Genomic DNA, 26,231 nt, shown 5'->3' with positions numbered 1-26,231 from the left:
CTGTTAAAATACTGAACCCATTTTAAGAAAATGTAGTTAATAGAAAAGTGAGGTCAGAGGAGTCAGAGATCAGTAACTCTGTTCATGCTAAAACAAAAACTTTAATTTAAACAGCGAATGGGTCCTCTTTAAAACACTGCAAAAATATCCACAGCAAAAGCAATACCATGCAGAAGACACACAACTAGCATTGGAGCATTCAACAATGAAATCATTTCAGCAACATTGAGTGTTCCAACAACCTTATTGATTTCTAGAGGAAGCAAACCGTAAAAATAAATTAACCTTATAAAAAAAGGGCTGTCAAAAGCCAAATGCTGTCTTAAAGTAAGAATATGTAATTCCAGCTGTTTATTTTCAAAATATATGCTGCCCATTCGCAAATTAGATTTTCGTGAGTCTGAACTAAGTAATTAAAGAATATTTTGCAGCCAAAGATGACATGATGATAATTCTAAATGATGGACATGGAGAAGATCCACCTATTGATATATTTAGCAATTGATGGTGGTAAATACACATAAAAAAGACAATCTTGAATGAGCAGCATAAACTCTGGAAATAACCTGCTAAAAAAGACACTCTACCATTAAAAGTAGTTAGGCGATGGCTATCACAGTTCCAGTGGTATAAAAGCTACACAATTCATATGTGTTTGTGCAATCTTTGCTTTGATCTAAAATACAACAGGATCCGATCTAATTCAACATGAAAACATCTAGAAAGGGAAACAAAACATCCATGGGTGTAGAAAACAAAGACCACGTCAAAAAAAAGAAAAAAAGACTAAACTGCTGATGGTGGTTGTTTCCACGTTTTATTGTCGCGTCAATGAGAGGACACCCCATTGTTCAAAGACGACCTCCGTCTTCCTCTCCTCTCCACGGTCCTTGGTTGCGGCGCGGTAACTGAGAATGGCACTTGGAGGCATCTTCACAGGCCAGCTGTTTTGGCTGTCTGTCCGTCGTCACATCGATACGTCAGAAGGCGAGCTGGGCCAGTCCTGCAGGACACACAAGGAAAGGTCACGATGATGGCCGTAAATGGTCGGCAATAAAAGGAGGAATGGAATCAGTCGTGTGATTGCTGTTGTGATTGCACAATGGGATCAGATTCTGTGCCGACTGTGAGATGCCGTCATTGAAGTTCCCTGGGTAGTAAGTACTTAACACAAAATTTCCAAAATCAAACGATAAAAAGACAAAGAGAGTCCATTAGATGGCGGGTACTTATGCGCCTACATTCTTAAAACAGTCATTCCATATCTGGAACGTTACTCATTTCAGGTAAAGTTCATTATCCAACTCACTTTCTTTAACAGAAGTAATGGAATGACGCTTAAGCACGCGATCCCCAAATAATGACAATGGGATCTGACTCAATGGAGACTGTGAGATGGCGTCATTGCCCGAGGTAGTGAGTACTTAACACAACATTTTCCACTCCAGACAGGACGCTGCTGGGTAATATCGTAAACTGGAGAAACGGCCTCATGCCAAACATTTTGTATGTGTGTGTGTGTTCTCACAGCCTCAGCTTGTCCTTAGATGCCCATCAGATACAGTATATGGTGTGTGTGTGTGTGTGTCACCTAGCTTGAGCTTGCCCAGCAGATGCAGTGTGATGTGCATTGATGTGTGTGTGCGTGCGCGCGCGTGTGTTTGTCAGAAATCAATATCGTTTAAGTACTCCAAAGCACATTGTCGTTTTTTGTTTGCGTGTACATGCCTGTGTGCGTGAGCAGGGCCAATCATAGCTTTGCCCGAGCCCAGGACAAAAGCCCCACACACACACCCCCATCCCAATCATTACATGCTACATAATGAGAACCCAATTCTGGGCTCTCTCTCTCTCTCCCTGGGCCCGGGACAACTGCCCCCTTTGCCCAACCCCCTGTCGGCTTCCCTGCGTGTGCGTGTGTATCACCTACATACTGTAGCTTGAGCTTGTCCTCAGAAGCCCAGCATATGTAAGTAAGTAAGTAAGTTTACTTTATACAGTAGCACATTTAAACTGCAAGAACTGACCAAAGTGCTGAACAGTGTCAAAACTAAAATACAAAAATTAAACAATAATAAAAAATTTGATTAAAAGCTAGACAAAGCAAGATGTGTGGTGTGTGTGTGTGTGTGTGTGTGTGTGTGTGTGTGTGTGTGTGTGTGTGTGTGTGCTTACCCAGCCTAAGCTTGTCTTTAGACGCCCAGCAGATGCAGTAGTGCTGAAGAAGCTGCTGCAGAAGCTCCTTCTCATCCAGAAACTCCAGACGCTCCATTCTACACAAGGTAACATGTCAGTTAACCCATTGATGCCTAAAGCACCTGCAAAAAAACGCTTGCTGAGTGCCTAAGTCCTTGTTGGGAAAGTTGCCATCAGCCTATAAAAATCTAAATATCTTAGCCTCTGATGCACATAAAAACATGAAATAAGTTGCATTTAAACCCCCGAGACCCTCATCTTGCATTAGAATGTGTTCATTTAGCTGTAACATGCCAACATTTTTAATAAAAAGCTAAAATCTCAATATCGGTCACATTGGCATACTTAGTTGGCACCACGCCGCTGATTTCATCCCAAAGATGCAAAAATGAGCCCATTTGGCTTTTGCGTGGGTTCTTGGCTTCTGTGTGGGTTTTTGCAATGTATCTACGTATCTACACAGTTTTGCTGATTTGGTGTGAGGTTGCTGTATTCGTGAGAAGTCATCTGCAAAAACAGCTCAAGTTACAAAAAAATGAGCTTTCGCGATCAGAAAGATACTGTCATCGAAAGAAAGTGCCGTGTCCCTACAGCACACATAGGCACACAGTGAGCCAATGCCAAGTCAGCCAAGCGACAGTAAGTCAATACCCAGTACCCAATAACTGTATGCGGATTTGAATAAACGTTTACACATGGGAATAGCTGTTGCTGTCTTTGGATGTGTGTCCAATAAAAGTTATGCAGTAGAAAAGGCCATATAATACCCTCTTGTTCACTCTCTTAAAGGGGTATGCCACTATTTTGGGGCTTAATACAGTTAAAATCGTTGGCTGGGGTCTATAAAGGTTTTAAAGTGTCTTATTTTTTATGTAAGCCGTTGTCTTGATTTAAGACAAGTTAAAAGAGGGAGTATGTCGCTAAGCTAGTGAAAGTCAATGTATCCGTGTACACGGATCCATTGACTTTCACTAGCTTAGCGACATACTCCCTCTTTTAAAGCAAGACAATGCTTAACATGAAAAATAAGACACTTTACCACCTTTATAAACCCCAGCCAACGATTTTAACTGTATTAAGCCCCAAAATAGTGGCATACCCCTTTAACTACAAGAATGTGTATCACTTCACTTGACGCCGATATGATCTGCATGATATGACAATGAGCTTTCTCATATGCACATCAATAAACCGCTTATTGTCAGTTTTTTGGAGTAACCAGTTTATTGAAGTGCTCATAAAAACCGAATAAACAGTTTGAAATAATCCGTTTTTCAGTTATTGGTTTATGAGAAATCCGATTCGCACAGGTAGGTTTTTGGCTATGCCTGATTTCTCAAGACATGTATCACGCAAATCAGGTTATTATCGTGTTATTAGCATTCTAGAATGATGAGTAGCCAATCACAAATCTTTGAATTCCAGTTTCGTGTCACACACTTGAGTGGAACACTTGCAACCGACTGACTGCATGTAAACAACAATAAACTGTTTACTCCAATAACCTGTTCATTCCAATAGTGTAACAGTGTCATGACACAGTCATAGACGAGTCATTAACATTATATCAATATCATAATCGTTTTATGGTGATGAAAAGTTGACATTGTTTGGGCTGTCTACCGAAACCGAAGGTCACCTGAGGATGACAGTCATTTGACACTGACATAATATTTGTGACACGTTCATGTCTTACGTGTATCACCATAGAACGTCAGGACGAGAGGACAGCTTCAGGCTGGCATGCGCCTGTGCACAACACTTTAGTGAAAGCAATAAGCAAGACGTGTGTGCCAGTGTTCTCCAATGTAATGTAATGTAAAGTGTGTGCAACACTACCTGGCTATGTCGTCCTGTGGCAGGATACTGTATACAGTCATCATGTCCAGGGCATCGGCATTCTCCCATCCGTTAGACAGGAAGCGCTCCTTCTGCAAAACACACATCCACACACCGATTAATTACTAACAGAGTACAGAGGAGTTGATTCAAAAGATTATGCCATAATTTATGGACACCTTGAATAAAAACACATCCAGAAAATAAGACAAGATAAGATAAACTTTTATTGTCTGTTTGCACAGAAATTTGTCTTGCATGACACTTCTCCACAATCCACATGTAAACGCACATTAAAGACACAAAAAACACAATATGGCCTATGGAGTCTAGTCATCTGGGTCCATAAGCTGTTCGGGCAGCGCAGTCCAATAAAAATTAAAGTTACTAATTAAGTTACAAACAGAAGGAGAGTGGAGTTCATTAACAAAATAATGTAATGGGCACCTTCTACAAAAATGCCTCCAGAAAACAGTTACATACAGAAGGACACTGAATTGATTAACACGATGCTTTTTGTTTAACAGAACAATCATCCACTTCACTACATGTGACATGAGAGTGTCTCCATGCAAGTGACAAATAAACTTCCTGGAATACTTGTAATTTTTGATCCTTGAACGTTATGGGCTATTTACAGTGGCAACAACGCACATCAGAAGCCATCACATTCAGGAAAAGAGAAAGAGGAAAACATTGTTTTGTTTAATCCTTGCACTCTCTGGAATCTTTTCCACATGAAAAGGCAAAAAGAAAGAAAAAGCTAAACATAACAACAAACTCCAACTCCTGGATAGATCTAACGGTCAGAAGCGATGCATGTCAGGCAGTGTGGTAAATAAACAGAGTGGGTGCACAATCACAGGATACGTCAGATAGACCCCTCCACCCCGTTGGAGCCTTGAGATACACCCCCCCAGTGTGAGATTGAGCACAGGTGCTGCAAACATTGACTGGGATCGCACTCCCCTCTGTTCTGCTCTGCTCCTCTCCCCCTCGTTCACTCCCAAGCAGGGCCAAGGACAGCTTTGACCAGGCCTGGAATAAAATCATCTGAAAGGGCCCCCCTCTCAATTCATGCTGTACAATGCAATGGGGTCCCAATTCTGGGACTTCCTTTACCCTGGGCCCAGGACAACTGTTTGTCATCCCACTGTTGGCAGGCCTGTTCCAAAATCAAGTTCTTACTCCAAAAGTGCAGAATTCTCCTGCTACAGTCCACACTCTTGTGTGCTATTGTATGTACAATGTTTTGACATATTTTTGACGTCCAACAGCAGTTCCCAGTCTTGTGGAAATTAAAGGAGGATTTGCACAAGAATGTGAAGTTCCTGACCAAACCCTCCCTTGGGGAGTTCCTGACCAACCCTCCTGAAGATCATTTGGGAGGGTAAAGAACCGCAGAGATGTTGTATAACAAAGGCGTCTGGCTTGTATACAGAGCTGGACTGGTACTCAGGCATACAGGGCACTTTCCCGGTGGGCCGACAGTCGCCAGAGGCTGATGCTGTTGTTTTGTTGTTGCGGGTAGGCTTATGGTGAGGTCAAGGGGGCGTTGGGATGCTTATGATGAGGTCCAGGGGGTGTTTCTGAAAAAAGGTTGAGAACCACTGATATGGACTGCGCTATACATGGGTTTGCAGTGTTTGTAAAGACAATGTTTTGAGGAGGTGCAAGACACTGGCAGCCAACCATGTGAGCTAATTTTTTGACCGACAGCGGTTTCCAACAATCAGAGGTTGAGTTGTGCGCAGCTAGTTTCGGGCAGTCAAGAGAAAACAAACATTTAGAACCCATGTATTCATGCTATTGTAGAAAAGCAGAAGGCTGTGTGAGCGACTGATCTATGACCAAAATGCCCAGGCTGTTTTTAGTCCCAGTTCAGGCCTGCTTGTATAGCTGATGTAGGATATCCCATAGAAGTCTTGATGGGTTAAGGTTAAGGGCTCTATTGTGGGCCGTCAAGTCAAGGTCCTTTTCACACCCAACATGGAAACACATCTGCAAGCACTCCTGCTGGAACCAATGATGATGTTTTTGAAGAATTAAATTATACACGTGACCTGTCATGAAGGCGCAAAGGGCAAATTTGAACGTGCAAAAGTATGTTTTCGCAAGCACACACCTCACATTTCCAGGAAAAAAATGTTTAGGTAACACTTTCTATGAAGCCCATATCTATAGCGCATTATGAGTGCATTTATAACAAATTATAATGCGCATCATAATTAGTCATAGTGCATCATGACCGTTATAATGCATTATAAGCCCCTTCACTGCCTGTAGTTTATAACCATTCACGAGCACTCAAAACATCCTAAGATTTATAATGCATAAGCTAGATTTAAAGTTATTCATGACTGTTGATGTACTCCATCATGAAGTGTTAAAAGTGTAGTCATAATGCACTATAATTATGATGCGCATTATGATTTGTTATGAATATGCTCATAATGCGCTATAGATATGGGCTTCATAGAAATTGTTACCAATGTTTATTATCGCAGTCAACTTGTTTTCTAATTTACTCAAACTTCCATTATATTCTGTGCATTCCATTGTGTGTGCCCTATCGTTTAGCCTAGTATACTGCCCTACAAAACAAGAACGCAGTAACTCAGATTCTGGCAAACTGAGAAAAAAGGCTTCAAAGTTTACTATATGGCGCGACAACTGTGTTGTCGGTAAAGTGGTGGTGACACTTCCTGGTTCCTGGTTTTTAGGATAGAAATGCACACAAAAACCCCCGAAAAAACAACATTTATGTGTCTTTTTGCCACAAAAAACAGAGTTACTGCGTTCTTGGCTGGTATTACTGCAGGAGTTACTGCGTTCTTGGCTAGTATTACTGTCTACTCCCAAACCATTCCCATTAGAAAGTGCAGCAGTAACTCACTGTTTTTGTTTTGCACGACGTAACCTTTAACCCAACACAGCAGTAACTTTTTTTTGGCCATTTTTGCACTTTCAAAATTATTTTTCTCTAAAACGGGACGTGTTGGACCAACATTTTTTGACACAAGACAAATGAGGTAGTTTAAAGCCCATTTCTGATCTAAAAAAAATCGACCATTTTCGAGTAACTGCGTTCTTGTTTTGCACGGCAGTATAGAGTGAACGCATTTCATGACATTTGGTAGGTTATGGTCCTAGAGCTTGATTAAAAACCAGAGATTATTTACAGTGTATAACAGACGTGACCCTTCACATGTCTGCAAATTTGTGGGGTTTATGGGACAACATTACAGACATTCCACTTTGACACAATGAAAAGTAGCCAGTGCAGCCAGTACCAACACACTTGCTTAAAACCATGTAAAGCTTATTTGTTTATTGTTTTTTGTAAAGTTTTTTTTTTGTCTTTTTGACTTACGTTAAAGTGACGTAAAGTGAAGATGGTGCAGGAAGCGAGTTGGGAGGGAGGGATGGGGTAGGGCCGGCAAAGGACCCGGGCCGGGAATCGAACCTGGGTTGGCCGCGTAGCAGACGAGTGCCCTACCGTCAGGCCACGGTAGGGCCTATTTGTTTATCTCGGTGACAATGTCATCTTAATGGGCCCTTGCCCAATACATACAATATAATGAGGACCCAAATCTGCCCCCCCTTTCATCCTGGGCCTGGGGCAACTGACCCCCTTTGTTCCCCCCTTGTCGGCTGCCCTGGGTCTATCTCTCACCTGTGTGTCTAGCGTGCGGCACACCTCCACTCCGGCCAGGGTGCACTGGCGCCTCTGCAGGTTCTCCACCATCACCTGGCCAAAGCGGTCCGCCATGTTCACCTGCACACAGGTGAGCGGCACGTCAGCAATTCAAAATTCAAACTTGTGCGTTTGTCATTTCTGCACAAACAAGCAATCCAGGCACATTGGAACTCTTGTGCAGTCCCTCTGAGTGAGTGCATCGTAATACATGACAGTATGATGAGACGTTAGACAATATGATACATGAAGAGACATAAAATTAATATTTTATTAGTGGCATGCCAACAACCATAAGCCAACTTTCACCAAGCACCATAATATCTTATCCTGAGGTTAGACAAATGTGATTTTTCACAAAATTTGCAGATTTGTCCATGCTGCAAAAAATTACAGAGGATATATTAGTTCCAGTTTTGTCCTTACTACTTGCGGTCTAGTATGGTATACAGTATGGTGTAAATATGGAGATTATTGAATGACTCAGATTACACTGTTGATGCTATCTCAAGGAGAGTTTGGGCCTGTTTGTGCTAGATCACCCCCACTGTAGATGTGGTTGCCCAGCCCCCTGGGGTGCCACTGGCCCCAAGACAAAAGGACACTTTTGGGGTGGGGGGTTGCAGTATATAATGTCACCTCAGATATCCATCTGGGAGTCACTTCCTACCTCTGAAGGGGCTCCAATCTCTGTCTTTCTCTCCCTCTCCCTCTCTCCTTCTGTCTCTCTGTCTATCTATCTTGGGTAAACTGTATTTGATTTCACTGTATCCTATGTAACCTACAGTAGCCTTGAGCTAAATGTAATGTTACCTTGCAGTTGATAATTAAATTGTCATATAACATTCATTCATTTGCATCTCCTCATCTGTATCATGCCATTTGCCTTTCCTGTGTCTTAAGTTAACACTGCTTCTGTTTCAAATGCCCACTCCTGGCCGTCGTTGGTTAGGAAGAAAGTGGAGGGAAAAGTTATATACTTTTACAATGGTTTAAGGCAGTGGTTCTTAACTGTTTATTCTGAAAGCACCACCTGACCTGTGCCCAAGACAAGCCATGCACCCCTAATCCAAACTTCTACATGTTTGTATACGCACTCAAAAAATATTCAAGTGATTAATTACAATGATTCTTGCTTGAGAAATTAATCAAATGGGGACCAAAACATGTTTCAATTTGGTTTTGTAATTACAATGTACCCAAGCAGAATTCTGGTCACTCACAACCTCAAAAAACAAACAAAATTCCAAGGACCCCCTGCAATTTCTGGCGGACCCCCAGGGGGTGCCCGCACCCCAGGTTAAGAACCACTGGTATATGGTATGTGATCTGTGGTCAAAGTACCTGCTCGTAGTTGACAAACATGGCGGTGTGGAAGGTTTCTGCTATCCAGTGCACCAGGTTGGAGGAGTGATCAGGTGTCATGTAGACTAGTACACACTCCGACATGAACAGCGTGGGTAACCTGTAAAAGACGGTTAAAGGGACACCGAGTGAGATTTTTAGTCGTCTATTTCCAGAATTCATGCTGCCCATTCACTAATGTTACCTTTTTCATGAATACTTACCACCAGCATCAAATTTTAAGTATTCATTATGACTGGAAAAAGTGCACTTTTCATACATGAAAAGGGGGATCTTCTCCATGGTCCGCCATTTTGAATTTCCAAAAATAGTCATTTTTAGCTGCAAAAATGACTCTACTTGGACCATACTAGAAAATATTTGTTTATTACTTAGCAAACTTTCATGTAAAGATTTTTGGAAAATTTGGCAATAGGCAGCCCAGTTTCAATGAGCAGCATAGTTGCAGTACCCTTTTTGACCATTTCCTACACAGTGTCCCTTAAAAGACATGTGGATAGTCAATGACCATGCCAGAGCCAGACCTACACAAAGCAGGTCAACCCCTCAAGTTTCTTTTACCATTTTGTCAGGATGTTAACTCTCATGTTAATTCTGCAGGAGACATACACATCAATGGTCAGATGACATGTAGATGATGTACTGGCAAAAACATAACTTCCCTGCGCAGAGGTATTGATTGCATTATAAGTGCGCACTTACAATGATCAGCATTGGCCTTGCAGATAAGGAGTTGGTACTGTGATTTGAGGGTATGCATTGATTCCGGAACCATTAGCAAAAATATGTGGGTGTGGCCTTAAGATTCTACCTTTAAAGGTCTCTGGTGGGGGCGAGTGAGGAACTAGTGCCGACTATCCCGACCCCCCTCATCCATAGCCGATGACAATTTTAGCCGCGCCTGAGACAAAGTCATCTTAACGGGCCCCTTGCCCAATACATACAATGTAATGAGGACCCAAATCTGGGCCCCCTTTCTCACTGGGCCCAGGATAACTGACCCCTTTGTACACCCCAGCCGGCTTCCCTGCCTTCATCCATTGCGGAGGCGCCCTTGAGCAAGACATGGATCTCCAAAGGGACGTGCCCTTGTATTTCGCTGCCTGGAAGTGGGTAAGATCATAAACTATATAGTAGATGCAAAGTAGTGCAGGCGACTATTAGAAAATGAGTTCCCGACACATCGTCTCAAAAAGTTATATGAGGGTGGGTGAGGGTGCGGTTCTGTGGTGTAATACGCTAAGTCCTACTTGTAGACTAGGCCTCTCTTCCTGATAACTGCTGAAAGGATCTGGTGACAAAAGAACAGGTGGGCCCTACTGTGGTGCTAATGGTAGGGCATAGGGCCGTCAAAAGTAATCGATGCGGCAAAGGATCGCGATCCAGGGCATTGACGATCCAGCATCGATTCGGCCACAAGCCGGATCGATTCGGTGTATTAATACATTTAAAATAATCATACCCGCGCCTCCCATTTTGCCTCTCCTCCCTCCCTGTATTTTCTTTCAATTTCGGTTGCACGTGCATCACTACATCCAAAGGGTTGGTGCTGCCCACTCTCTCTCTCTCTTTCTCTCTCTCCACATGAATCTCATCAACCTCTAACCTATTCCGTGTCTTGTTCTCCGTTCTCCCAATAATCAACGTCTTTGAAAGCCTGACATTAAATCGGCATTGCGCATCATACATTTTTGAAACAAATAGGCTATGGGGACAGCACCGCTCGTGCTCAACGTGGATCAATGACCATATTCATAGACCGTGCTCTCCACATTAATTTCACCTAGGCCTATCTAACCTATTCCGTGTCTTGTTCTCCGTTCTCAATAATCATCGTCCTTGAAAGCGTGACATCAAATCGGCATTGCGCGTCATACACGTTTGAAACAAATAGGCTATGAGGACAGCACCGCTCGTGCTTAATACATATACGTCGATCAATGACCATATTCATAGACTGCGCCCTACATCTGCATGACATGAACCTATGATTGATAATGCAAAAAAGCTTCTGGAATCTTTGTCTTGGAGCACTTTTGTGTTCCCACCAATGTCAAAATCAAAGTTTCGCCCTTGGTGCCCATGCATGGTGACAGGTTTAATTTTCCCCGTTGTGGACGAATGGGATAACACGGCTTGGTTTCATTTTTCGAGTCGATCACACTAATTCGCAGGCGTTTTACTGCCATCTGGTTACTTTTCTTATAGCATCCATCTTAGGTCGAGAAACTGGCACCAAATATTTGCAAATTAAGATACCGACCTCCAGAAGAGACACTGAATAATAACACAAAGTAGACCCATGCTTTACAAAATATCTATAGGCCTATATTGTCCTTGATTTCCCTCGGGATTAATAATGGTAAACTAAAAGAGGTGATGCTGTTCATCACACGGTTCAGTTAAAGCTCCCCGCGCTCGTGTTTGCATAGAACTAGAGCTAAAATGCCACTTTGGACCTACGTCCCCCTCTGGCTCTAAGCCCACGAAATGTAACCTATAGCGCAGCTTTGCCGGTAGGTAGGGGCCAAGCTAACGAATGGCTGAAGTTAGGTCAGGTGTCTATAATGGTCGCGACGTGAAGGCATGCAGCAGTCAAATATTTGTTTGCATGGATCAGCTGATTATATCAAACAAGCTTCGTTGAAATAAGACAACTTAAGGTAAGACAATAGTGGGTTAAGCGCCAAGGAAGGCTTTGTGGGGTTTTTTGTATTATGCGTTGTTCCCCCATTAATCCTTTTTAACGCATTAGTGCAGCAACCAACTTTGGCAAATCGCATTGAAACAAGCTCGTGAAATGCACTTATGTGGTGGTTAGCCCTGCGCAGTGGCTATTCAGCAGATAGGCTAGGCTACATATTCTGGGCCAGTGTGTAGGCTATATCGCCTACAGTAGGTTGCCGATTTTAGTTATAGTCAAGTAGGGCCCAAGTTATTTGATGACAACTGTTCAGTTCCTCCCTCCCGACCCCTAAACATTTTACTTAGCTGCTCCCGAAAAATTGCCCCTTTCGTGGCATGCAGCATCTAAAGTTTGACCATCCTTCATCACATTAATTGAATAGCCAATATGCACGCAGTGATCCCCGGCCGTTTCCACACGTCTCCCCAAGTTTCACCCTTGGCAAAGCGGAACCATATAGCCTATCGACGAGAAGGCTGGCAGTTTAAAAATGAATCCGTTTCGGACAAGGATGGGGCCGCGCGTCTTGGTCGTGACAGTTATCTTGGATGTGGAGGAGGTATAGAATGTGTTAGTAATCTATGGGAGGAGGGCATTGTGGTCGATTTGGATAAGGTGGTTGACAAACGAACTGGCACCGTTACTGTTGGCTGCGGTTGCGCCCACACAGTCGCCTCTTTCTTTTTCTATAATTGCACATTACAATAATATTAATGTTTGAGCTCATCCCTGGTGGGGTGCGAATGTTGTGAACAATAACAGACAATTAGGCTAGACGTTTGTAACATCAAGCATAGCGTATGGGTAGAGGACCTCGACATAACCCCGTCACAAACTTGTGCTGCGTCCCTGCGCATCGCAATGCATCGTTGAATCGGATCGGATCGGATCGGATCGAATCGTTACCCTCCGGACAATTAGGCTAGACGTTTGTAACATCAAGCATAGCGTATGGGTAGAGGACCTCGACATAACCCCGTCACAAACTTGTGCTCCGTCCCTGCGCATCGCAATGCATCATTGAATCGGATCGGATCGGATCGGATCGAATCGTTACCCTCCGGATCGTAATTGGATTGAATCGTGAGATCATTGACGATCCACACCACTAGTACTAGGGCACTCGCCTGCTACGAGGCTGACCTAGGTTCAATTGCGGCCCGCGTCCTTTGCCGACCCTTCCCCGTCTCCCTCTTTTCCCACTTGCTTCATGTCCCATTTTATAGTGTCCTGTCCAAATTAAGTTGAAACCCCCCAAAAAATAGTTCCAAGGAGGATTGCATCTACACTTACAAAGGTATGGTAGGCAGCCATAGCCTAGTGATTAAGGAGATGAGCTTTGGATCAGAGGGTTGCCGGTTTGAATCCCACCCTTCCACTCCCTATCCCACCCTTCCACTCCCTATCTCACTCCATGGCCCTTGAGCAATGCACCTAACCCCACACTGCTCAGGGACTGTAACCAATACCCTGTACTAATAACAACTTGAAGTCGCTTTGGATAAAAAGTGTCAGGTAAGTGTAATGTAATGTAATGTAAGGAATTACAATGCCGTGTTTCTTGCTTTAATTGGAGTTCTAATTGGTGGCATAGATAGGAGACGAAATTGAGTCATGAGGCACTCTACTCTCCTTGGGAAAATCTCGGCAGTCTCTGAGGCTCACACTAATGCGAAGTTCCACCCTTTGCAGAAATAAGGCTATTTCACGCTAGGGGTGGGTATTGGCAAAGGGTTCACGATTCAATATGCATCACGATACTCAAGCCACGATGAGATTCTATCACGATGCATTATGAATCATGTACTATTGCGATGCATTGCGATATTTACTTAAGTAAATGTGTAAAAATACAACTTTTTTGTCCATTACTGTGTCGCATTCATAAGTCAGTTCATTTTATTTAAGCATTTTAGCATCTGGGAGAGGGCTTCCATCACAACAGAAACATTACCTACTCTCGACTGAACAAAATGAACCAATGACAAATAGAATTTTATCATGATTAAATAATCAATGATCGATGCAGTGAGTATATCGTGAAAATAAGTATCGCGATACATTCCCACATTCACACTCAAGTTCTGGAGGCTGCCATACGGTGGCAATTGTTCAGGGTTTACGTGAGAAAGTGCACACACAAACACACACTACTAACGTATTAATTACTATTAAATGAATATATTTCCAGAAATGGGGGAGTATCGCTTTGAGTTCCTCAAACAGAGCACGATCCGTCATCACTACATCTGTCATCAGACTTATGAAACAGACATTATACTGTATAACAGACAGCCCAATAGCCCCATTGCAACTTTATGGTTACACCTCCACATGAGAAGGTCAAAATGTTTCCAGCTTTGTCTTCCAGATTTACGTAAACATTCCCCTGACTTTGGGATCTTAGACAAACAAAAGTCCATGACATGCTGAACATAATAAAGACGTGCGCAAGACAACAGAACAATGTCCAAAGGCACATATCCTCCTACAATCTATGCCATACGAGCAGGCAACGACGTGCAAAGAGGTACATCCCTGTCAGAAACCCTAGAGATCGTTCTGGAAGAGGGCCAACCCTCAGAGCAACCACCTTAACACACACACACACACACACACACACACACACACACACACACACACACACACACACACACACACACACACACACACACACACACACACACACACACACACACACACACACACACACACACACACACACACACACACACACACACACACACACACGTCAGGATAATGTGCATGCTCCCTTCCTAGTCTCATCAGACCTCATGAAAGGCATCGACTGACGCACGAGGCCCTACTTCACAGCAATCCCAGACAAGTCACTGTCGTCAGCGCAAAACAATAAGCAAAGGGCATGACCCCAAACATCATCACCCTTTCTGGCAAAACAACACCCTTTCTGAACAAAACCTGCCTGCCAAGATGGGGGACCTATCCATAGCACACTATAAATGCATCCTGAAATGGTCAGTTGGTCAGTGTATTGAATCGGACATGGGTCATTTCATGTGAAATCAGACACTTTGAGAACCGACCGACAGCCATTTTAATCATACTTGGTGTGCCTTTTTTGTAGCAAGGTAGAATCTCAGAACTGCATTTGTGTGAATCTGACATCCGTATTTTGGGAGAAACAGACTAGTAAAGGTTTACATATGAGGGTAGGACACTACACATTCAGTCTTGATTATATCATTCAGCGTAAGTCACGAAAAGATGTCTGTGGTGTTGTTTGAAAGCTCTTTTCTGCCTCTACAAATTACACAAACAGCATGGAATACAATAATGCTCAGAATGTGAATTATGATAAATTACAAAAATTTAAATTGAATATCTAAAAAACACCAAACATCACCACAGACATATTTTTGTGACTTACATAATCCAGGCGTCCAAGTGTCCTACCCTCAGACCCACATGCACAGTAAGAGAAACACACTGAATGTGAGAAAACAGACAATAGAATTGTCTGAACAGGAAAGAACTCAGCAAAAAAAGAGCCAAGTAGGGTAACAAAAAAAATCTAATCTTTTCCTGACCCCTTCATGACTCACAGTACCGTAAGTGTTTTTAATGCACAAATGGACATTGGGCACTACCAGCCCACCACTACTTTGCGTCAACATCGTTGAGCTTAATCGAACATCAACCACACCAGATCTGTAGTAATAAAACCTGAAACAGGAATGAGAAGTGTCCTTCTGCCAAGTTCAATATTCACATCATGCAGATCAGACGGAATAAAAAAGGTGGAAATTCAAAAGAACGCCAGCTTTTTCCGAGGCCCAGGCCAATTCCAAGAGACGGGAAAGACTGGGAGTGCAGGTTCCATGTAATGTCATGGTCAGGTCATACTATTATGATGATTACTCTTTAATGGGCTAATAAGCAGAGGAATAAGGAAATATGAAGAGCTTGATATTAACCCATTGATGCTGGACGTTGCAGTGCGCAACATTGGCCCTGGCGCCTGGAGTTGCATTACGCTGCATTCAGGCTCATGATTTGAGACAACTTTAATACAAATCTTAGTTTGTTTGAGATGAAAGAACACATTCTAATGAAATATGGGGGTCTTAGCATTTCAATGCATGTTTTTATGTGCTTCAGAGGCTGAGATATTTAGGTTTTTCTAGGCTGAGGGCAGCTTTTCTTAAATGGGCTCAGGCATTCAGCACCCTTTTTTGCAGGTGCCTTAGGCATCAATGGGTTATTTTAAAAATGTGCTTTTGATGTGCATCTCAGGTAATGTCAGTAAAGTCATTGTTTCACTGTTTGAATTTGCAAAGAAAAAATCTGATAACATTAACCCAGTTCTACAGTAATAATTGTGCCAGTGCTACCATAAAATCTCTTAGAATACAAACGTCTAAACAAATTAATTGACATCTCAAATGAAGGCATTTGTGAAGATACAGTATGTGTGCACAGGTTGCTACTTCAGGCCTATTTTGTAGCCTAGTATGACAGGAACACTTTTGCTGTCTCCTTTAGTTTTTGTACACACCTAAAAATAATGACCACAGGTCCTAGATACAGAGAGAACAAGACAAAGAGAAAAGAAACATCTGCAAACTGCATAGCTCCCTCAATGATTCATTAGATGAATAGCCCACAACATTTTGAACATTCTTTGGTCACACCATTGTCTGAGATTATTCATCAAGTATATCACGGTGAGGCAGCTGTACAGAGTGCAAGTATTTCTCTCAAATAGTTTTGTGACTTTAGTAAGACATCGACTCCGAAGATAAAGCACCACGTCAAAACATATCACTATGTTCTGATTACTATTATGTCATTATGTTTGCACCACAATAACATCCAAAGAAGTATTGATTGTACACTCACCGACCACTTTATTTGGAACACCTCTCTAGTGCTGGGTGGGACCCCCTTTTGCCTTCAGAGCTGCCTGAACTGCCTGCAACAATACTTGGGTAGGCTGTGGCATTCCAACAAAGATTAATTGGTACTAATTGGCCCAAATTGTTCTAAGAAAATAAACTTGTGCCATTATATCTCCAGCCTGAAACGTTGATGTAAGGCAGGGTCGATTCATGTTTTCATGTTGTTGACGCCAAATTCTGACCATTCCATCTGAGTATCAAGACTCATCAGACCAGGCAACATTTTCCCGATCCGCTAGTCTCGTTTACGGTGAGCCTGTGTTAATTGTTGCCTCATTTTCCTGTTCTTAGCTGACTGGAGTGGTACCAAATGTGGTTTTCTGCTGCTGTAGCCCATTTGCCTCAAGAGTTGATGTGTTGTGTAATCAGAGATTCTCTTATGCATACCTCGGTTGTAATGAGTGGTTATTTGACTTAATGTTGCCTCTGTATCAGGTCAAACCAGTCTGGCCTTTCTCCTCTGATCTCTGCCATCCACAAGGCATTTTTGCCCACGGAACCGCCACTCAATGTTGGCTGATCACAAATTTGCCTCAATGAACAGTTGTAGCAGCTGTTCCTACTAAAGTGGCCGTTGAGTGTATGTTAGATACTATTCGATACAATACGATACGATGACACTTTATTGTCAGTTTCCCTGACATTCATTTTGCACCCATGAGCAAGACTTGATTAAGACAGGACATACACATAACATCACAAGACTATTGCACAGCTGACAAGAACAGAACATGGGACCTTATTATTATCATAATGTACTCTCATTGCCATTTTTCCATAGTCATCTCTGGTGTTTTTGAAGTGGACTAGTCTGATTGCATTGGACTTATTCAGTGTTCAACTGGAACTTCTTCAGCTCCTTCTATTCTGCCATTATATGTTTTGATTATTATTGTCATTGTGTTTTCACCACAATAAAATTCAAAGAAGTATTTTCCACTGATTGTATATTGTGAAGTGGACCAGTCTGATTGCATTGGACTTACTCAGTGTTCAACTGAAACTTCTTCAGCTTCTCCTCCAGGCCTGCCAGGTCCCTGAGGTCCGCACCGATGATGCAGTATCTGTCAGAGTCCAGGCTGTGGCCATCTAACACAACAAAAACACACGTACCATGGCTGTCAAAAAGACTTGGACACTGACGTTTGTGCCATTCTTTGGAATTAGTGGCTATTTGCACTTCTGATTAGATACTAAACTGCATTTCATTGCTACGTATTTATATTGAGTAATGACAGTTAAATTGGATATAATCGGATCAAATGTTTAAAATGTTATTGCTGAAACTATTTACCAAAGAGAAGAGAGTCGGTGGAGTGTGTCTCGATAAGCTGTTTGGATAAAGGTGGCTTGGTTCTGTAGAAAAACAGTAAAAATTAAAAGACAAAGTAAGCGAAACATAGATTAAGTCCATAACCAGAATATCAAGAATAAGTTCTCTGAACCATTAGGCTACTGGGATGGTCGAAAGAGTTTAGCTGTATTCAACTAAGCTTCTTTTTGGACAGTGTCCAGTTGCTTACAACTTACTACTCTGTTGACTATGACGACCTGGATGAATAAGCATATTCACAGACATACTGTACACATATTGCTGGGAATCAGGGTTGGTACATGTACCATGTACACTGCAAGTTATTCGAGGGATTGCTTCAGTGTTTTCAATGATAGAAGTCAGAAAGACCTGAAGACTCCAAATATCATCCCAACAGTTATCCAAAATCAGCAGACACCTTATGACACAGCAATAACTTTTGAGCACAGGTGGAAGAAGTACTGAAATTGTGTACTTAAGTAAAAGTAGAAGTACCCTGCGAAAAAATTACTCAAGTGAAAGTAAAAGTTGTACAACAAAAATGTACTTAAGTAAAAGTCATAAGTACTAACTTTTAAATGTACTTTTTGAGTACAAAAGTACAAGTATGTCTGCCTACTTGATCCAATAGGAAACAGTTCCTGCAACGGTTTTCGGTTCTATTTGAACATGACTATGGAGTCCTGTTAAAGGGCAACTCCCGCCAATTTCAATGTGCTGTTGTATTGCTCAAGCTACCCTTGACTTGTCAGTACCCGGTGACGCCGCAGTTTTTGGCCCAGCCCTTTCCGAGATATGAGCTATTCTAATGGGGGCAACTTTTGTTTACATTTTTTTTTTAAATGAGCATAGGCCTACTCCAAATATTTTCCCAAAAGGTATCGCTGTTTGCTAGCTGTCTGCTGATGTTGCATAACCTTTTGGATGTTTTTGGGAATACATAAAAATGTTTTTTTGAAATGTAAACAGAAGTTGCCCCCATTAGAATAGCTCATATCTCAGAAAGGGCTGAGCCAAAAAATGCATTGTCACCGGGTACTGACAAGTCAAGGGTAGCGTGAGCAATACAACAGCACATTGAAATTGGCAGCAGTTGCCCTTTAATGTTTTTTTTAAGTATCTATTCTGTCTGGGTGTCAGTTTGAAAGAGGGGCTTGGTCCCCCCTCCCTGCCCACAGCTGAGGCTACTCAAATATCCACGAAACACAACAGGAAAACCTAGGATAAATGTAACTAGTAACAAAGTCTTCTTCTAGAAATGTAAGGAGTAGAAAGTACAAGTAATTGTCAAAAAATGTAACTGAGTAAAAGTAAAAGTCTGCATTTTTATTTTTACTCAAGTAAGTACAAATTCCAGAAAAAACGACTTAAGTATAGTAACAAAGTAAAAACACTTAGTTACGTTCCACCTCTGCTTTTGAGATGATATTTGGAGAAATGCCATGATTCCAAAAAATATCAACAAACACACGCCGCCATTAGAATGGGCAGGATCTCAGAAAGGCCCAAACAAAAAATGCTGTGTCGTCGGGTATTGACAAGTCAAAAGTAGCGTGAGCAATCTGAATATTGAAATTGTCAAGAATTCTCCTCTAATGCACTTTAAGTTGTCAGAGACTTTAGACCACTTAGTGATTACATTACATAACATTACAGTAACGGACACTTCATCCAAAGCGAGTCGACTTATTTATATTAAGTACAGGGTATTGGTTACAGTCCCTAGAACAGTGCGGGGTTAGGTGCTTTCTCAATGGCACCTTATCCATGGGCTGAGATAGGGAGTGGAAGGTTCTGCTGGGATTCAAACATACAACCATCTGATCTAAAGCCCATCTCCTTAACCACTAGGCCACAGCTCCCCCAGTGAGTGACATATACAGTGAGTACAGTATGTGACAGTCAGTCATGAGAAGTTGAGAACAAACATTCCTTATCTAGGAAACCCAGCTAAAAATAGGACAAAGTGGTTACTGGGCAATTCTGTTTGTTTAAATGAAATTATCCATCAGGAGACAAAGTCTTTGCTTCAAAATCTATGCTTCAAAATCTTTGCTTCAAAATCTTTGCCTCCTTTGTAGGATCTTTGCCACACCTACAGTGAATCCCAAAATCTGTTAAGTCACAGCCCCCCTGTGATAAATTTGTTGTTGCCAGAATGGCAATGACCAAGTTGTAATGTATTACTAAAGACTCAGTGTAATGACATAGTAGTATAGTATGGTAGTTAAGTATTTTCAGTGACTACGGCGGTGGAGCAGCGTGCATTCTACCAGAAAGAAGTGTCTGAGGATCAATGTAATCCATCCAACAGTAATATAGTTGGCAATCATAATTATATGCTTAACACTCTAACATAACTAATTCTACTCACCTTGTAGCCTTTAGTTTTTAGTCTCTTTCCTTAGTCTTAGTCTCTGAGGTCTTTCCTTAAGCCACTGCTATTAACATATCTTATGTACCGAACATCTTTATGTACCTAATTTGCTTTTAACATCTTTTTAAATCCTTTACTTATTTTTTCTTTATTACTGTGTTGGACATTGTTGCAACTGTACACTGCGCCTAGATGTCTTGCTTATCATCCAATTTGCCTTGTTACCTTCCTATTATTTAATGTTGTTTCTATTACCTTGTGTTTGACAATGTTGTCAGTGTTGCAACTGTACACGGCACCTTGAGGTCTTGCTTACTTTTTGCTACTTTTTAATGCATTATCCTCTTCTTTACTCTTTGTAGGACAATGCTACAGTATCAGTGTTGCAACTGTACATTGTGCCTTACCCTGTTCTTGTTTAAATTGCTCCTTGTAAGTCGCTTTGAACAAAGGCGTCTGCTTAATACTACTAATGTAATGTAATTATATGAGCAAAGCATTTTTCATTTCCATTTCTGCAACATTTTCTCTGATGGCAATGCTTGTGCTGGCATACACAACTCTTGTCACATCTATTTCTATTTAGTTTGCACATTATACATCAGTTGCAAATGCATGTGTTTCCCCCTGCAGGCATCAATGTCCTATGACAAGCAAGAGGATGCGCAGACATAGAGAATGTACAAAATGAAGGGTAAATATCCAAACGATGCAAATCTACATCTGACATATGGCAATGATTGCATTGTGGTATCCATAAGATTTAGGAGGGAGTTTTTAAAAATGAAAAAAAAAAAAAAAAGCGAAAACTTACTTGATGTTGTGTATTTTTCTTGCTACAATCATTGAGAAGTCAACTTCAAAATATTTTTTCGGCATCATGTTCTTTCCCTGTGTGGACAAACAGAAAGATGTATGCATAGAAAAGAAACCAATTGTACATTGTAAAAGAGAAGTGGCAAAAAAGCAAAACGGTCTGCTAATTTGATTTCCAGCAACAATTAAGTTGTTTAACTACTAAAACAATCACTCTTGATTTTACTTCTTTTTATTAAGCCCTGCACTATATTTCCAATCCTTTCTTTTGCACAAAACACAATTAAAAGTTTTATAATCATCCTCTCAACCTAACTGCTTGCAGTACCTGTAATCTCCAGAAGGTGGTGTCCAACCCTGCTCCTAGATTTACCACTTGACAGTTGCATTCTGTTTTTCTGAGAAAAGCGTCCAGCAGATGATTCATTCCATGAACTCGGGCATAATAACCTAGAAAAAAGATGACATTTGGGACAATTAGATATTTAAATAGGCAGGACATGCGGGGACCTTAGAAACAGCTATGCAGTCAGTCATACAAAAGTGCATACGCTATCGTGCAACTAGCCCACATCAGTGTGTAATTTAGCGCTTGTTTTAATCTAAACATGGTTTGAATTATGGTAAATTTGAAAATAAACCAAACAGTCACTCGCCATCGTCATCATGAACTAAATAACACAATGTATTAGGAGGAGTTGTCCTCACCTCTGTTGATTTCTGGAGCTTTTCGCTCACCTGGCGACCTCACAAAATACTGGATAAAGGGATCTGACCAGTAGCCTTTGCTGGTTGCAAATCTGAAAATGAAATGCATAACAGATGAGTAGAGTAGAGTATCATTCATTGATCCCAGGGGGAAATTAAGGTATCAAGTAGCATACATACACAGAAGACTTTACACACAGGTAGGCCTATTACACACATAATTACACATAGGCTATTACACATATAGCACACCCTTACATACATTCAGCCCAACGCAGGTAACTTACACACACACACACACACACACACACACACACACACACACACACACACACACACACACACACACACACACACACACACAAATAACAAGTGTACAAAGAAAATCCCAGTGATATATCACATGTGCCTTAGCTGAGCGGTAGGCCTACAGAGCAGCCCAAGACCAAGTGACCACCAAAGTGTCCAAGAGTGACAGAAGTCACTGTGCATAGTGCACTGCCTATTGTACTCTTTGGAAGAAAAAGGGGGATCACAAGTCTCCCACTGTGTCGCTCCAGACACACACAGACAGACAGACACACACACACACACACACACACACACACACACACACACACACACACACACACACACACACACACACACACGCTTAGGAAAAGGATGATTGTATGGCTGCATTGGAGAATAAAAATAAAACAGTGCGGTAGGCCTACACTAAAGAATCCTAGTGAAGTGAGATTCCTAGTGTAGAAAGGGCAAAGGGTAGGCCTAATTGTCCAGGTAGAAAACACGGGAGACCGATAGGCTAAAGATGCAATCAAAATCAAAGTCATGCATGTCAACAACCTAGAGAAAAGGGGTTTATGACCAAAGGTATGAAGAAGACAAAATAATTGTTGTGTATCAAGCAGTCCCCCTCCATTAACCTATTTTATACATTCTGCATTGTGGTTGAAACAAGTTGTATGTGTTGAACACCCAAAACACATGGAAGCGTGCACACTGACAGGGACGAGGGTGGGCGTACGCTAATTGATTATGGCACATTCATATAGCAGGCTACCTTTTACATGTCGATGCGTCGTCGCATGTTGCCCGAACTGCTTCATCTGCAGTGTCGGAGTCTGTGAAAGCCTGACGAGATGCCATGTGTTAACGCAATATTACAATCTTGAATAAATTTGCAGGATGCTCTCAAGTTTCTCGTTCACCTATCACATTGCTATAACAGGCTAATGCTACACGATTCACACAGAGCTGGTTAAGACCAACGGTTAGCTTTGATGGGAATCTGACAGCTATTCGTCGCATCAAGGTGCAATATTTTATTTAGTAAAGGAATCACGTTGGAAATCAACAGCTGTATTCTCACAAACAAGGATACGTTAGCCCTGCTTTCAATCCCGCTACAAACACAAACAGTGCTGCACGAGCCACATCCGCTTCCTACGTTTTCCCATAATGCATCACACGTGGTGGAGTTCGCATAAAATCGCTAGATCAGGGATATGTTGGGTTTATAACAGCACGGAGAGGATTATTTTGAGCTACTATAATGCCCTCGCAATTACAGTGGTGTGCTGTTAAAGATTCTTTGGATGCAAACGTGCTAAATCTCAAAGAGCAAAGCTAGTCCATACTTAGGGTCGAATCGAACCATGCAGAGGAAGAATTACATGTATCTGCTACAAATTGGCTACTGTTACAGTGTTCTTAAATTCAACAATGTAGCTGCTGCAATGACGAAAACAGTGTTGCATGTCTTTCCGTAATACTTCAGTCATCCATACACATGTCCTCTCTGAAACGTGTACAGTGTGCATGTTATTTTGAGTTTTGTGAAGGTTCATTAGAACTGGGCAAATTATTTTTATACTATGACAATAAAGATCGTATCGATAAACAGTAGAACAAAGAATTTATGTTGTGTAAATTGTCGATGTGCAATAAAGCGCAGTGTGTTACAGTGTCATTAAAGATATCAACATAAAACACTTGTCAGTTTCTGAAATTGTGATGTCTCAGCAGAATTAAGCTATTGGTGAATCTGAGGTAGTGGGCCAACCATTCACCCATTGTGTGAATAATGTTCAAAGAAAGAATCACACAATAAAAGTGAATACAATATTTTGTGTAATTCATTGGAAAAATATATATATATTTGGCAGTATCATGACGCATCTGGATGCCCATGATAACCTACTCATTCATCACTTTCATTTAATATCCACCTTTACATAGCTCTTTTGAAAATGTATCAGGTTTGAAAGAAACGCCTGTGTGTAAAATAATATCCATCTCACATTTCACAGAGCTCTCAGCAACAATAGCAACAGTGGCTTTTTAGCTGCTACCCACAACAGTGGGAGAGGGAGGTGGATGCTCCGCGTTCACTTCCTGCATGCATACGCCATCAGCTTTGTACTCTGCGGTAAGGTAGGAATTGTTGGGAGAGAGAAAGGGGCGATTTCTTTAAGTGAATTAGCTGCCCAATTTTCTGCATGGACGGCCCGACTGGCCACGGGTCCTTAATACATGCAGAATAAGGATTAATTCGGATTATCTTCGGATAACTTGCCGTGAAGTGCGACACGAATATGCCCGATGATGTTGTCATCCACATAACTTTTTTCATCGTTTCTTTTTAGCTAGCGTGAAGTGGGCTGCTAAGCTAATTATCGGTAAACTTTAATGTAATTAGCTAGCTAGCTACCTGCATACCTTCATGATCAATCAAATGATTCCCTGCTGATGAGGCATATCGTCGGAGAGCCGTTTTCACTTTTCACCGAGTGTAATCAACCGTGGGACTCAAAATGAAGAAGCAGTTCAATCGGATGAAACAACTGGCCAACCAAACAGTTGGAAGGCAAGTAATACAATTCTTTATTTTAGTAGCCTACTCATTGTAACTAGCCAACGTGGCTGGCTAATAAACCGCTACTGTTGACGCTGTGTATCGTGAAGTTAATTTCGCCTGGATGAGTTGGGTTCTTTTGATTGTCTGGTAGTTAATTTGGTAGTCTGTGTTCTTTTGGTGACTCGTTTGCATGCATGGGCATCCAGCTGTTGGTGACCATCCCAAGTTAGAAGTCGATAGGTCTCGTTGGTATAGGTTTGTTTTCGGTCTATAAAGGAAGACTTTGTTACACAGTTAATGTGAATGGCTACCATTATTTAGGCGGTGAACCAGATGCTATGGCCGTGAAACATTAGCTTCAACTTTGATGGTGACAACAGTGTTGGTATTGCACACGCATGTCCATTTCAGGTTATGTGACATATGTTCCTAGCAGTTCTTTCTTGTTCTTTTACGAGTCTGTCAGCTGTTCGAGTTCTTATCCTGTGTAGCCTACTGTTGATCTCTAAATGGCTGTCAAGCCTATCCTCCACACATTTCAACAGTTTTCTGCAACATTGAGAACAAACGTTCCAGCCCTTCTGACTTCAGACATTAGTGCAGCATGGCTTATGAAAATGTGACTCATCATACCCACTGTAGGTTAAAGGAAAAGCCAGTGGCAATTTGGTTGTTATATTACTGTGCTGTTTTCGGTCGGCAATTTTCTTGTTCCTAAAATAGGGGTTGAAATTGTGTGAACCCAGGGCTAAAGATTTTGACAGTCTGTGGGTTGGCCTTTCAGAGGCTTCTGTAGCAGCATCAATGGACCCCTTGATTTTGCCGGGCCCTTTGAGCCCCAACTGCAGACTAACTTCCACCCCCAAGATAATGCCTTCTGTGTCCTAATGAATGCGAAGTGCTTTTCATCGGTTGTAGATCGCTTGGCCTACATTGGGAGGCCTGTGCTGTGACTCAGATCCTTAACCCCCCTGTGATCTTCTGGAATAGAGCACATGCATTGCCAAAGGGGTGTGTAAGCTTACAGTTCAAAGCTCTCCCAGTAGTTACAGAATCTTCTAGTCTGTCACTGTGAATGGAAGAAAATTGGACCTTGAGTTATTTCGTTGCTTGACTTGTTTTTAGCTTTTCAAACATGACCTCAGAAGAAGAATTTGCTCAGCTATAGATGACTGACAGAAACACTGCTGGTGATGCCAACCTCAGGATTTTTAGAGTGTTTGTGACGATGACATGCTATCAAAAGAAGTCTTGTAATTAGAGCATGCACAGTGTCAAAGAAAGTGAGAATTGTTTAAAAGGCGTGACTGGATGCTGTGTGTGTGTTGTGTCACGGGTGAGGCTTGACAACAAGGGTTTTCCCAGCCTCTGCATGGCATAGTTTCCTTTTCTTTCTTTCAGGGTGAGTCACAGGCGAAGACATACCCAA

General features: G+C 41.8%; 2 protein-coding genes across 6 annotated transcripts in view; one reads left to right on the top strand and one right to left on the bottom strand.

The window, feature by feature from the left end:
• Positions 1-69: 69 nt before the first annotated feature.
• Positions 70-24,756, bottom strand: lcmt1 (leucine carboxyl methyltransferase 1). Of its 3 annotated transcripts, XM_063220567.1 has the most exons (12): positions 24,664-24,732; positions 23,006-23,076; positions 21,940-22,031; positions 21,560-21,681; positions 21,230-21,306; positions 18,018-18,079; positions 17,710-17,812; positions 9,077-9,197; positions 7,712-7,813; positions 4,036-4,127; positions 2,176-2,273; positions 70-1,003 (listed from the first exon to the last, which is right to left on the bottom strand). In XM_063220567.1, exons 1-12 carry the CDS (start codon positions 24,667-24,669, stop codon positions 981-983), a joined length of 969 nt encoding a protein of 322 aa, XP_063076637.1. In that variant the 5' UTR covers positions 24,670-24,732; the 3' UTR covers positions 70-980. The 3 variants fall into 3 exon arrangements, with proteins under 3 accessions (XP_063076637.1, XP_063076638.1, XP_063076636.1); XM_063220568.1 differs by lacking the exon at positions 23,006-23,076 and having other exon boundaries at positions 24,664-24,756; XM_063220566.1 differs by lacking the exon at positions 24,664-24,732 and having other exon boundaries at positions 23,006-23,371.
• The window catches only part of arhgap17a (Rho GTPase activating protein 17a), a 56,525-nt gene continuing 55,007 nt past the window's right edge, over positions 24,714-26,231 (top strand). For all 3 annotated transcript variants that reach the window (XM_063220564.1, XM_063220562.1, XM_063220563.1), the window contains exon 1: positions 24,714-24,811. In XM_063220564.1, the coding sequence (XP_063076634.1) occupies positions 24,759-24,811 (53 nt within the window). In that variant the 5' untranslated portion in view covers positions 24,714-24,758. The remainder of the gene's footprint in view (positions 24,812-26,231) is intronic.

Source organism: Engraulis encrasicolus, chromosome 17 (genome assembly GCF_034702125.1).
Source record: "Engraulis encrasicolus isolate BLACKSEA-1 chromosome 17, IST_EnEncr_1.0, whole genome shotgun sequence".
Taxonomy (NCBI): Eukaryota; Metazoa; Chordata; class Actinopteri; order Clupeiformes; family Engraulidae; genus Engraulis; species Engraulis encrasicolus.
The sequence above is the reverse complement of the archived record's forward strand: the minus strand, read 5'-3'. Positions and strand labels throughout refer to the sequence as shown.

Coding starts and splice junctions, on each gene's coding strand:
- lcmt1 (XM_063220566.1), bottom strand. CDS start 23,091: ATGGCATCTCGTCAGGCTTTCACAGACTCCGACACTGCAGATGAAGCA. Junction 21,682..21,939: donor AGCTCCAGAAATCAACAGAG/GTGAGGACAACT, acceptor TCTTTTTTCTAG/GTTATTATGCCCGAGTTCAT. Junction 9,198..17,709: donor AAGTTTCAGTTGAACACTGA/GTAAGTCCAATG, acceptor CGTCTTTTACAG/GTTACCCACGCTGTTCATGT.